We start from the raw sequence: 14,026 nt of genomic DNA on the forward strand, positions 1-14,026 counted from the left end.
GGGACAAACAGTGTAGAAAAAGGTATGTAGGCTAAAAAATATATTTGTTATTGATACGTGAATGTGGAAAAATGGAAGAGAATGTTTATGGAAGAGAATGCTTAATTTTTTTCATTATATTTCTCTACAAGATTACAAGGATATATATACATGATACAAATGTGTAGGTAGGACAAGGTAGCCGTCCTAGTGTGTAGGTAGGACAAGGTAGGACGGCTGTAGAGGACAAGGTAGCCGTCCTAGTGTGTAGGTAGGACAAGGTAGGACGGCTGTAGAGGACAAGGTAGCCGTCCTAGTGTGTAGGTAGGACAAGGTAGGACGGCTGTAGGACGGCTAGTGTGTAGGTAGGACAAGGTAGGACGGCTTGACGGCTGTAGGACGGCTTATTCTTCCAATAATAATATTATATACAATTACACAAGGACTCCAACCATATTCCTTATTTGTCTAACAAACAGAGTCTCTGCGGAGATGATGTTTTCTGAATTAAGCACCACGAATATAGACGAAGTCAGTACTATTCACTTTCTTCATCATTGGCAGGACAATTTTAAAGGGTATCAAGTTATGATATCTGGATTATTGGCAGGACTTAATCGTTTCAAATGATTCAAAATAAACTGGACATTGAACTGCGACGTTTATACGTTGAAGCCTGCAAATTCACCCAACCAAAAAGTTCCATTAAGCATCTCTGCAAAGAAAACGTAAACACACATATCACCTTTCACAAAAACAAAATAACAGTTTACTTTCCCAAACTAACACTTCAGTCGGAAACCTGCGTAAAAAGCTCCAGGTCGCTAGGAATGCATAAATCAACAACAACATGAGAAAGCAGAAAAGCCATGTATTACCAAATATCACCTATATATCAAAACCAGTTGGAATTTATTTTCAGGTTGGCGTTTAAGTAGGGTTTCAAACGTAACCAGTGTCCAACTCATTGCACAGATACTCGAAGACGTCAAAATCCAAGACTGAATTCAGAGAACCAAAACAGGACTTAGTAACTACAGACAACTGCTCCAATAAAATCCAAAATAAAATCTAAAGAACCTGAAATTCAGGCCTTAACTCACGATTAAACATATAATTCACCGACACTACAATAAACAAGGGATAAATTTCAAGAACAGCAGGAAACAGAGAAGGCGGGAGTCAAAGGGAACTCGCTGTGATCTTTACGAAGCACTAGGAAGTCTAGGCAAGAGGGCACCAGAACACCAAGTGAATAGAACACCGAAAGCTATAAATTTGATATGGCACACCATATTCGATTGAGTTTCATGTCATGTCAAATACAATTATACAACCCAACTAAATTGAGAAATCTCAATACGCACTTGCAAACAAGAAGATGACGAACTCAGCCGAACCTTGACATTTGAGTCCTAAATAAAGTTAACCATGTATGAGAGTTCATTTGCCTCATCAGAAGTTAGCAACCGAACACAGAAAGAAAAAGCCTGAAATGTTAAAGGCTTAAACATGGTAGAACTCTAACAGATGTCGAACACGGGTCACCAGACCATCATGAAATTCATGTTTCCCTAGATGCAATACCAATGCTTGTGTTATTTTACATTAAATCTGAATGCTTGTATCTAGATCTAATAACAAAGTAAATGAGATACCAATCATCAAATTATTCTAAAGGAATGACTTGTTGGTTTGTTTCATCAATCATCTCAACACTCCATTAAAATCTAAATACTTTCCTGTACTACATTGTGCGAGATAAAAAACGGTGATCCAAATACTTTGAAATTCTCAGTATTTTAGTTCTAATTTTCCGCGAGATTAACGAAAGTTTAATTTCTTTCATGCCACGAATCGTAGAATGCTATTCACCGCTCTAGACGATGATGAAGGATCATCATCGTTCTGATCCCACTGAATCGGTTTGGCCAAGTTCTGGAAAGGAAATGAATGAGAAGGAGAAGGTATTTTTACGTTGCCCAACGATGTAATGTATTCGCTTGGGAGCCCATTTCATGTTTAAACTTTGGACTTTGGCCCACAATTTTTATTTTTGGACACCCACAATTCAATTTATATACTTCTCTAGACACCTGTATAAATTGATAATATTTTTACATTATCTATAACTTTTTAAATTATTCCTACACAAAAATAAAGAAAAAAAATTTGGCACAACCATCTCAGATTGTCAGTCGATAATCCAACTCAACCCCCTCCCAACCCCTTTATTCTTCTTCTTCCGCCTTTCCTCATTCTTCTGCAGAAGTAGCAAATTCCAGTCCCCACATTGCCCATCACCCTCATCAGTTTTATCAAAATTAATGACAAAATCTATGAAGACCCATTGCATATAGAAATCGATGATAAAAGATATGAAGACTATTGCATATATAAATTTAACTAACTGAGTAACATTGTGGAGAGATTTTTTTATGTGGCTACAATATGTTATACCACATGTCAAAGTATAAGTGGAAATAATTTTTTTTTTTTAAGTCTTCATCCACTTGTATTACAACATGTGACGTACCAACCCGTAAAAATCTAAATACACTGAAAAGTTTCTCGTCAAACCGAAACCAATTTGAGGCTTTATGACATGGAAAGGGATCCTCTCTGGATCCCTTCCACCTAATCCTTCTCATCAAACAATCCAGGCCATTGAAATTTGATCCAACGATTAAAAACACGGCCCCACTTTAAAGTTATAATAACTTTAGTTGTTGCATCAAATTTCAAGGATCTAAATTGTTTGATGAAGAGAATTAGGTGAAAAAGATCCGAAGATCCCTTTCCTTATGACACGAACCAAAAACTAACGAGAGAAATATATAACAATTGTTTAGGGCATATCGGCCTGGTAAACACACACGTCCCTTGCCTTGGGCTTTAAACTAGAGAAGCCTCGACCACCCTAATAAATCATTTACTAGCTTCTTGTCCCACGTTTGGTCTTGTATATTAAATTTAAGGTTTGTATTTTTTTTTTTTTTTTTTTGGTGGTTTTTCACAAAACAAATTAAGAAATTTAAAATTTTCTTATTTATATATCTCTACTAATTAATGAAACCTTCTTTGTTCTATCACCAAAAAAATGATGGGCAATCATGTAATTTCATAGGTCCAAATTTTACTGTTTTTTATCGAAGTTTCACCTACATGTAATGTTAAAATACCTCAAATATTAAAAAAAAAAAAAAAAAAAAACCGAAAACAAAAACCTCCCACTCCCCCCACATTCTCGCTCTCTCTCTCTCTCTCTCTCTCTCTCTCTCTCTCTCTCTCTCTCTCTCCTTCTCATTTTCTAAAAAAATGTGTTCATACACACAAAGTGTGTAGGCAAATGCTAGTTTTTTTTTATTAAAAAAAAACGTTTTTGAAAATAAATTAGAAGTTAAACATAAACCACCCACTACCACTCAATATTACAGTTTGGTGATATTTCTCTTCGCTTATAAGTGAGAGATTCTAGGTCCGAATATCGTGGATGGCGAATTAGATACCAAATTAGGCTGCCCATTAACCACTCACTAACGTGGGGTTTTGTTAATTTTTTTTTCTTTCTAAAGTTTAAAATTTCAAATTCATTCAAAATGTTTTATATTTTAAATTCATTCAATATTAGTATTTGTCGAATTATTTTAATTCCTTTTAGTTCAATTCTAATTTTGAATAATTCTTTAGGGACAATTTATGGTATTTTGGATGTTTCACTATTTTGGGGTACTTCCTTTATATAGATTAGAAAATTAATGTCAAATTTGTTTTTTTTTCCTTAACCTAATGAAGTTTAACATAAGGATAATGTTAGGTAAAACAAATTTTTAGACCAAATATGTAAATTATTTGACATGTCACCAATACGGAATGAACACGTTAATCAACATTTAAGTAATAATTCAATTATCAACAATCATATCTTATCATGAATCATATGTTATGATCGTGAGTGACCCAAATAACTATTACGTTTCTTTCATTGAATAATTGATTCTTAGCACAAGAATTATAAGGTATACATTAGAATCATTATTTTAGTGAATCATAATCATCATTTAAAAGTCTAAAATTGTTGTCAGGCGTTAACTTAAGAATAAAAGAGTGACTGACTGTTACAAGCACATTTCATCCCGTTTTATTATTTAATTCTTTTTTTGGTATTGTTGTTAGATACCATTTAATTAATATGAATAATAAAAAGAGCCACACAAACTTTAAAATACTATTATTCTATTCAAATGCCATGACAAATTCAACTGTATGAGATATCAATACATGATTTACATGAATCCAATCATACAATCAAGGAGAATCAAATATACTGATTGATATTGTTTTCCAAATATATACTGTCCCTTAAGGTGGAGTGTGAATGTCATGAACATCCATCTTGCCAGGAAGATATCGAAATGTAGCTTGCCCAAATGGCTTGGTAAATATGTCAGCTAGTTGTTGTCCGCTAGGGATGTAAGATTTTGTAATAACTCCATAGGGTATCCGTTTACGAACAACATGGCAGTCGATTTCTAGGGCATGGTGCACTTATGAAAAACCGGATTAGCGACTATTTGAAAGGCAACTTGACTATCACAATGTGACTTCTCTGGTCCAAGATGATCAACCCGTAGATTAGCTAATAGAAACTTCATCCATGTAAGCTCAAATGTGGCAGAAGATGTGAGACAATATTCCACTATAGCAAAGGACCGAGAAACACTAGATTGTTTCTTACTCTTTCAAGACACAAGTGCAATTCCAAGGAATATACAATAACTTGTGACGGACCTTCTCGTAATGGGACATCAAGCCCAGTCCGCATCACAATAACCTTTTCTCGATTGTTGCATAAAGAAACTAAAAATATGAACTGGGTATGAAATATTTGCAGGTTTTGCACCAAGTAAACAAGCTTCGTCAAGAATGTCTAGGGTATATTTACGCTGGGAGATGGAAATACCTTAGGAAGACCAAGCCACCTCACGCCAAGAAAATATTTCAAGTGTTCATTATCCTTGATTCGAAAATGAGTTTGAAGGAATTGTTTAAGATCACAAATGGCCACCTCATCATTGCTTGTGGTGATTCTGTATCACACAAAAATCGGGAAGGAAAATCACTATGCATCTTAGTGCCTGAGTAACAGAACTGAGTTTGTTATTGGCGCACAAGCTAATTTGCCTAGCACGACCCCATGTATTGTAGTTGCCTCATTGAAGTGTTCAGGAAACCAATATATCCCCTGGCTGATCGGAGGCATGTAAAGTAAAGGGGTTTGAGACATTAGTGGACATCTCTTTTGATTTTGGGCTTTTTGTTGGTTCGACAACAGTGGCGATGTGGTGTCTATTGAGGTTGCAGAAGCGATGTGGGCAATCAAAGTCATCAGAAACGGTGCCTTGATACCACGTTGATAAGTGCTAATGCTAGGATTAGATACATGGAAGGAATTCTCAATAAATTTCTTTTTATTAATTTTTTTTGGCTTTTTAGCTAAAATGGTCTTTGAGATTGATATAACTCTTTAATTTGGTCTCTGAGATATGAAATTGATAAAAATGGTCCTTAAGTTTGTCTACCATCAATCATTTTGATATTTCCGTGAAAAATCTCTATTAACTAACGATAAAGTGACAAAAATACCTCAAGTTTTGTCAAATCATTTTGGCACATTGTTTATTAAATTGAGTGTATTTTTTTCATTTAGTCCTTATTTAACATAATTTTTTACAGAATGACGAAAATAATTGATGGTGGACAAACTCAGGGACCACTTCTATTGATTTCAAATCTCAGGACCAAAGTGAGGAGTTATGCAAATCTCAGAGATCATTTTGCATTAAAAAAAGCCATTTGCTTTTTCAATGAAGTACAAGTTTATACAATACAAATAGTATTCTAGGAAGTCAACTCTATGAGATATCAATACAGGATTTACACGAAGGGTAATGCTAAGGAGACTAAACTTTTAAACTAAATTTGCAAATCAATGATGTATCACCAATCGAAAATAAGCACATTAATCAACGTTAAGTAGTAATCCAATAATTAATAACCACATTATTTGATTTGCAAATTTGGTTTAAAAATTTGGTCTCCCTATGCAATCAAGGAGAATCAAATATACTAATTGATATTCTAATACTGAATGAGGCAGCGTTCTGTAAAGTTATTCTAATTCGTCACCATTCGAGCATTAGTGGTTATTTACTAGAAAGCTAGAATTAAAGGTTGGAGACTGCTCCAGATAGTAACCAATGCAATAATATTAAGGTTGGAGACTGCTCCAGATAGTAACCAATGCAATAATCGGCATGTTTCATTATGCCTAACCTACTGAAATCCCCAGTGGATTACTTGTATATAAATCAACCTAACAGAGCTTGCTATTTCATTGATTCCTTGCAACATTATTCCAATCATGGATCTTTCTATCCAATTAACTGTCATAAGTTTGCTCGTTTCCCTAATTTTTCTCATTCGCGCATGTCTTAAAAAAAATATGCAAGATTCCAAGTCTAGAGAAGCACCGGAACCCGCCGGTGGATGGCCAATCATAGGCCACCTCCACCTTCTAGGAGGCGGAGACCAGCTTCTTTACCGAACACTTGGGGCAATGGCGGACAAGTACGGCCCAGCCTTCAACATCCGCCTCGGCAGCCGCCGAGCTTTTGTAGTGAGCAGCTGGGAAGTAGCAAAAGACTGTTTCACAGTCAACGACAGGGCACTCGCTTCTCGACCCGCGACGGTGGCCGCCAAGCACATGGGCTACAACTATGCCGTGTTCGGCTTCGCGCCCTACAGCCCATTTTGGCGGGAGATGAGAAGAATCGCAACGCTCGAGCTCCTCTCGAATCGAAGGCTGGATATGCTCAAACATGTCAGGACGTCAGAACTCGACATGGGCATAAAAGAACTGTACAATTTGTGGGTCCAAAACGGAGGTTTACGACCTGCCGTTGTCGAGCTCAATCACTGGTTGGAGGAGCTGACGCTTAACGTGGTGGTTAGGATGGTGGCGGGAAAGCGTTATTTTGGCGCGTCGGCGAAATGCGAAGATGGGGACGAGGCGAGAAGGTGTCAGAAGGCGATTGGGCAGTTTTTTCATCTGATCGGGATTTTTGTGGTGGCAGATGCACTGCCGTTTCTTTGGTGGTTGGATTTGCAGGGGCACGAAAAGGCGATGAAGAAGACCGCGAAAGAGTTGGATGGAATACTCGGAGGGTGGCTGGAGGAGCACCGCCAGAGGAGAGGAGCTTCTCATGGTAAGGCGGAGGATGAAGGAGGTGATGAGGATTTCATTGATGTCATGTTGTCTCTTGAGGAGGAAGGGCAGCTTTCAAATTTTCAGTATAGTTCAGATACTAGCATCAAGTCTACCTGTCTGGTATGGTTTCTTTCTTTTTTTTAAAAAAATCTAGAGAAGCATGACAGTGTTGGTACTGTTTAAAGATAGTTTTTAAAATGCGCTATGAGGAATGTACTAATGCAGTTGCTTGCAAACAGGAAAGAAAATTTTAATTTTTTTCACATTACTACGTAAATTTTGAAAGCTCTAAAGAATTTAGGACTCTAAGGACTGGGAGATGAAAACTGTCTCAGTTCGAAATTGGGCGGGAAAATTGGTTGCCATTTAGAAGTGTGGCACACCACTCAATACTACGGTCTGATGGTATTCTTCTTCACTTGTAAGTAAGATGTCTTAAGTTCGAATCTTATGATTGACGAATTCGGTACCAAATTATATTACCGATTGTATGGCTTAACCGCATTCTCCTCTCATTTTAGTGTAAAATATATTATTGTATTGAAGAAAAGAAAAAAAAAAAAACAAAAAGTGTGGCAAACTTACCACGTAGGCTATTAACTGATGGTGACCCGAGATTTAAGATCATGTTTAAGTGTAACCTCAATATTGTGATATAAATCTCACTCTATTGACACACACTTACCACGTAGTCTATTAACTCATATTTTTTTTATGTTGAAAATTGATTATTTGTCATTTAATTACCTTAATTCAAACAAATTAAACATGGAAATTGTAGGCGCTTATACTTGGTGGGAGTGACACGACAGCAGGAACTCTGACATGGGCAATCTCATTACTCTTAAACAATCCCCATGCCATGAAAAAGGCACAAGAAGAGCTAGACCTCCACGTCAGCACAGAAAGACAGGTTGAAGAATCCGACATCACGAACTTGGTATATCTCCAAGCCATAATCAAGGAAACTCTGCGTCTGTACCCAGCTGGGCCCCTTTTGGGACCCAGAGAAGCTCTGGAAGACTGTACCGTAGCAGGGTACCGCGTGCCAGCCGGCACCCGGCTAGTGGTCAACGTGTGGAAGATTCAAAGGGATCCTAGGGTTTGGGAGAACCCATCTGCTTTTGTTCCTGAGAGGTTCTTGGAAAGCCATAGCCATGTCGACGTCAGAGGCCAACAATTCAATCTGATGCCGTTCGGCTTTGGCAGACGGTCGTGCCCCGGTATGTCGTTTGCCATGCAGGTTCTTCACCTAACGCTTGCTCGACTGCTGCACGGGTTTAAGATTGAAACGGCGTCGGGTCAGGCTATTGATTTGACTGAGAGTCCTGGTCTGACCATTCCGAAAGCAACTCCTTTGGAAGTTCTCCTCAGCCCACGTCTACCTAGTGAACTCTATCTCTAGTCAAAGCGTCCGAACAACAATAAAATTTGAACTGCTTAATTGTTGGTTAATTAAGGAGGTTTAAACAGCTTTTATTTTGATGTAAGATGTGTCTTTTCTTCTTGTCATGCTACAAGCTTTCGAGAGAGGAGAAAATGAATCCAGTAGTGTGGTATGTGGTATGATATTCTAGTGAATATGATCGTTGGTAATTTACTCATATATTTTAGATTCGAAACTATCTCACTTTTTAAGTTATTGACATAATTATAGGCCTTTTTTTTCTTGTTATTATGTTTTGAAAAATATAAAATTAAATTTTATTTAACCAACTAAATTACAAATTCTAATAGTTATAATACGAGCCTTCACATGATAATTTACATAATAATTAAAAATTAAACAGTAGTGTTATACAATATCGGATAAGTTTAAATAGTTACACCCTCCATTGTGATCAAATGGAGAAAGATAATCTCTTCAACCTGATGAACTGAAGAACGTCATTTTATTTCTAAGTGTTTAATTTTTAACACAAATATCTCACCACTTGTATAGTAACATGTGATATAGCACTTCGTGTTCCGAATACCCTAAAAACCTCTCCTATGCCACCTCACATTTTTATCACCATTCTTATTCCGGCTTCGTGACATATTCTGCCAAAAATAAAATGTTACGGAGAATCTAAGGCTGGTTCGATATGGGATACTGAACTGAAACCCTTGTCTCAATTCTCAAACCGAAGTTTTCGGGAATCCCAATTTCGAGACCAATCCCAAACCAGGAATCCTGAAATAGTTTCGGGATTTCGGGACAAATCAGGAATCCTGAAATAGTTTTGGGCTTTTGGGCTAAATTTAACCTTTTGAATATAAAGCCTCAACCTTCCATGTTTCCCCATGAACCAAAAGTTCTCTGCAAGAATGGGAATCCATGTCTTGAGGACAGAAAGTGACTGACAACATAGGGTGGAAGACTAAAAATGGTCTGGAAACCAACTTGGAGGAAGAACAACTTCAAAAAAATTTGAGATTACTAAAACTGTTAAATGTCGTGAGGAAAATCTGTTCTCCACTTATTATAGCTTACCGCGTATAATACTGTGCAATTCAAAAAAAACAAAACCCCAAGAAAGGGCATTCCATTCACCCAAACAGAGACGGCATTATCAAATGTAAACCATATCTATCAGAAAACTCCAGTTATAATGCATTACGATGATGCTTTAGACCAAATATGCTGATATACTTACATATTGAGAAGAGAATAACTTTAAACGAAACATAGTTGGCAATATAATAATTTCCTGACCAAAGGTTTTCTATGATATCGTTCTCAGATTGGATGTTAGACTCGGAAGAAAGATTAATAATAATTCAATGTTACTTGATGAACAACGGAAATTAACTGAAAAAGCTGTCAATTATATATTCTTTGGAGAACTTTTAAGAACCTCAATAGCACTAATACGAAATGTTAACCAATGCCCTCCCTAACATAGAAGTTATGACAAGTAATCAAATCAGGAATGCATTTAACAAGAGAAAAATGAAATGAAATAAAACGACATTTACCCGAGTAGACCCCTGCCTTGCCATGTTCTAGGTGTCATGGTGAAGTTGACTTGAGCACCTTGCCTTACAAGTATTACAGGTATCCCACGGCCCTGATTAGCTTGAGCCTCAGAAGCAAGTTTCTGCAACAAATTATCGCCATTTTCCACACTACCAAATTTAACAATCTGATCTCCAAGCTGCAAACCATCCTCTGCTGCTGGTGATGCATCAGATATCTCACCCACCAACGCAAGGGGTACGCTCACAATCACATCCACATCCATGGCATTGGTAGAACCAGTATGAACATTGGTTGAGGATGCAGATGCAACCACGTTGACAACTGATGCGCTTTGGCCATCTGACATCCATCATCACAGAAACATTAGACAAAAATGCAGGTGTCACATATCTTGATAGATACACAGTACAATATATATTTAGCTCCTATCTGGAAAGGCCAATAAATCTCAGAATTCTCAGTGCACAGGCACTCACTATCAGTACTCACACACACAATACATATCAAAACACGAAACAGATTAAACCGTAGAAATGTAACTTTCCTACCAAAACGATAATATGCATGTCGGGTTTCAAAAACCTACCCGAATCTTTGAGTGATGATTGTTTCGGAGTAACCCTTGCCGAATGCAGAACTTCTATGTTTCGGTTCAATTTCTCGGTAATCTCTTTGTGATCATTTCGCAATTCTGAAATTACAAGCAAGACCACAAAGAAAAAAAAAATACCAACATCAGAACCGCCATTAGAAGCAATAAACAAAGCTCCCCAATTTATTGCGAAATTTGACAAACCATAATCTAGAATTCGAACCCTAAATTAATTCCAAAATTTACCTGATTTGGGGGAGAATCGGTGCACAGTGCACTGGAATCTGGATGAAGAAGTCGAGAGAGAGATCAGAGAGGTGAGCGGCGCCGGTGGCCGTGGCTCTGCCTCTGTGCCGTGAAGGAAGGCTCCTCCACAGTGAGGGTCTGAGGGATGAGATGAGGTCGAGAAAGAGAGCGAGTGACTAAGTGAGGGTGAGGTCGAGGAGGGTGAGGTGAGGTCGAGAGAGAGAGAGAGTGACTGAGTGAGGCTGTGACTGAGGGTAAGGTCGAAGACGACGAGGACGAGGGTGAGGTGAGAGTGACTGAATCTCACTGTCTGAGTGCGGGTTTATTTGGATTCAACGGTTGAGATTAAATCTCAACCAAACGGTTGTTACAATTTTAAATATATATTTAAAATTAAATATATATATATATATATATTTTTCTGTTTGGTTTGGGATTACCAAATTAATGCAAATGTGAAATCAATTCTTGTACCGAAATTTCAGGATCAGTTCGATATTGGGTACCGAAATTTTCGAAATTTTCGATTTAGGATTTTTTCTGCTTGGTTTTGAAATTTTTTCGGTTCGATTTGAAATTTTAAGTTTTTTTTTCCACCGTAGGAGAATCAATGTAAAATCTCACATTGAGGTTGTTTCCGTAATAATTGTCTTGATAGAATACCACAATTTTCTTTCCTGATAAATTTTAGCTTTGGATTAGGATTCTCTTTTTTTTTTTTTTTTTTCCCATTCTCTCCTATTTGAACGGTCATGGTTAAGTCACGTCAACATCTTATATTAATTTTTATAGTAAGAGAAAAATAAAATAAAAGAATGTAAGATGAATGAATGGAAAGAGGAGAGAAGAAAATCTTAGTCTGTTTTTTTGGTAGCGATCAATTGGCAAGTTGCTTCCTCGGGATCAATTATTACAGATCCTTTGGATAAGTGAAAAGTATATCTGAGGCGCAGATTCTCTGAACTATGTTGTACACCCTTAGTCTGTTTTTTTGGTAGCGATCAATTGGCAAGTTGCTTCCTCGGGATCAATTATTACAGATCCTTTGGAGTAAGTGAAAAGTATATCTGAGGCGCAGATTCTCTGAACTATGTTATGGTGTACAATAAGTAAGAATCATTGGAGTGATAGATAACCAAGTAACCCAAGCTACAATTAATGGAGTTTTCTCTCCCATTCCTAAACACTGCCGTAGCTGGACTCTTTGCCATACTTCTATTTTCGTTCTATTTCATACAAAAGTTTAGGGCGGCTACCAATGCCAGGGGTTCCAAACCACCAAAATTGGCAGGTGGGTTGCCTCTGCTAGGTCATCTCGATCTATTCGGAGGATCCCAGCTTCCCCATATAACCTTGGGAGCCCTGGTTGACAAATATGGACCAATCTTCACCATCAAAATTGGCATCCACTCAGCTCTGGTGATAAATACTTGGGAGGCTGCCAAGGAGTGCTTCACCACCAATGACTCGATTGTTTCCTCCCGTCCCGCTACCCTAGGGATTAAGCACTTGAGCTATGACTTTGCTATGTTCGGCTTTAGTCCCTACGGTCCATACTGGCGCGAAATACGCAAACTTGTATCCATCGAGCTACTCTCAAACCGAAGGCTCGAGTTACTCAAAAGCGTTCGAGTATCCGAAGTGGAGATGAGTTTAAAAGAGCTGTACAAGCGATGGACCGAAAGAAAAGATGGTGGATCGTCGGGCGATATTTCGGTGGAGATGAAAAAGTGGTTTGGGGATTTGACTCTAAATGTGGTTTTAAGGATGATTGCCGGAAGGAGAGACTTTAATGTTGTTAATGGCAATTTGAATGATGAGAAAGAGGCAAGAACTTGGCAAAACGCCATGAGGGAGTTCTTTCGGTTGGTGGGAATGTTTGTGTTGGGAGATGCTATTCCTTGGCTTTGGTGGTTGGATTTGGGCGGTCATCAGAAGGCTATGAAACAAACTGCCAAAGCGTTGGACAGTATTGTTATGGGATGGTTGGAGGAGCACAAGCAGAGAAGAGCTAAAGGCCATGATCAGCAAGATTTCATGGGTGTGATGCTCTCAGTCTTTGATGGAGCACATGTTTCAGGCTTCGATACTGATACAGTCATCAAAGCAACATGTTTGGTACTCTAAGATTGTCTCTCTTTAAAAAGTTCAAACTAAATAATTAAATTTTCTCGGTTAAATTTGGTTTTAACTAACCAAGCGAATTATGATTCAATTATTTGTAGGCTTTGATTGCTGGAGGGAGTGACACAACCACGGTGACTCTGATATGGACACTCTCGCTACTTTTGAACAACCGTCACGCTTTGAAGAAAGTTCATGAAGAACTAGACAAGCATGTTGGTAAAGAAAGGCTAGTGAACGAATCAGATATCAGCAATCTTGTCTACCTGCAAGCAACTGTTAAAGAAGCAATGCGTTTATGTCCTGCTGGACCACTCTCTGCCCAAAGGGAATTCACCGAGGACGGCACGGTCGGAGGCTACCATGTTCCGAAAGGCACGTGGCTGTTGGTGAACCTGTGGAAGATCCAAACCGATCCACGGGTTTGGGCTGACCCGATGGAGTTCAAGCCGGAGAGATTTCTCACCACCCATAAAGATATTGATGTTAGGGGTCAGCATTTTGAGCTCATGCCTTTTGGTAGTGGTAGGAGAGCATGCCCTGGTATAACTTTTGGCCTTCAAGCGACGCTTTTGACTCTGGCTGGTTTTCTACATACGTTTGATGTCTCAACTTTGAAAAATGCACCGGTTGATATGACCGGAAGCGTTGGACTTACGAACATGAAACTCACCCCTCTCGATGTCCTCGTTAAACCGCGCTTGTCTCCCCAAATCTTTATGAATTAGTTACCCGTTTAGTATCCTTATACAGTCTGTGCAGTATGTATGTTCCATTTCTAGTCAGCATCTTAATTATTATCTGAATGTCTATCTATTGGAAAAACTTCTGGATATATACGTTTAAGACA

At 38.1% G+C, this 14,026-nt stretch overlaps 3 protein-coding genes across 3 annotated transcripts; 2 read left to right on the forward strand and 1 right to left on the reverse strand.

Annotated features, from left to right (window-relative positions):
• Positions 1 to 6,381: 6,381 nt before the first annotated feature.
• LOC137747892 (xanthotoxin 5-hydroxylase CYP82C4-like) lies at positions 6,382 to 8,853 on the forward strand. The gene is made up of 2 exons (XM_068488024.2): positions 6,382 to 7,369; positions 8,031 to 8,853. The coding sequence occupies exons 1-2, from the start codon at positions 6,404 to 6,406 to the stop codon at positions 8,652 to 8,654; spliced, it is 1,590 nt and encodes a 529-aa protein (XP_068344125.1). The 5' UTR covers positions 6,382 to 6,403; the 3' UTR covers positions 8,655 to 8,853.
• Positions 8,854 to 10,039: 1,186 nt separating this feature from the next.
• On the reverse strand, positions 10,040 to 11,374 carry LOC137747998 (uncharacterized; the record flags this gene model as incomplete). Its single annotated transcript, XM_068488115.2, has 4 exons — positions 10,040 to 10,124; positions 10,211 to 10,553; positions 10,801 to 10,905; positions 11,053 to 11,374. Coding segments are annotated over 4 exons (795 nt in total), but the record flags the coding sequence as incomplete, so codon positions are not given.
• Positions 11,375 to 12,056: 682 nt separating this feature from the next.
• LOC137743930 (cytochrome P450 CYP82D47) lies at positions 12,057 to 14,026 on the forward strand. Its single transcript, XM_068483863.2, has 2 exons — positions 12,057 to 13,170; positions 13,278 to 14,026. Exons 1-2 carry the CDS (start codon positions 12,211 to 12,213, stop codon positions 13,902 to 13,904), a joined length of 1,587 nt encoding a protein of 528 aa, XP_068339964.1. The 5' UTR covers positions 12,057 to 12,210; the 3' UTR covers positions 13,905 to 14,026.

Source organism: Pyrus communis, chromosome 15 (genome assembly GCF_041283825.1).
Source record: "Pyrus communis isolate YQ-2024b chromosome 15, ASM4128382v1, whole genome shotgun sequence".
Lineage (NCBI taxonomy): Eukaryota > Viridiplantae > Streptophyta > Magnoliopsida > Rosales > Rosaceae > Pyrus > Pyrus communis.

Bases quoted from the DNA above. Each gene is read 5' to 3' on its own strand.
- LOC137747892 (XM_068488024.2), top strand. From the start codon at position 6,404: ATGGATCTTTCTATCCAATTAACTGTCATAAGTTTGCTCGTTTCCCTA. The intron at 7,370-8,030 runs GTATGGTTTCTT...TGGAAATTGTAG, and splicing joins GCATCAAGTCTACCTGTCTG to GCGCTTATACTTGGTGGGAG.
- LOC137743930 (XM_068483863.2), top strand. From the start codon at position 12,211: ATGGAGTTTTCTCTCCCATTCCTAAACACTGCCGTAGCTGGACTCTTT. The intron at 13,171-13,277 runs GTACTCTAAGAT...AATTATTTGTAG, and splicing joins TCATCAAAGCAACATGTTTG to GCTTTGATTGCTGGAGGGAG.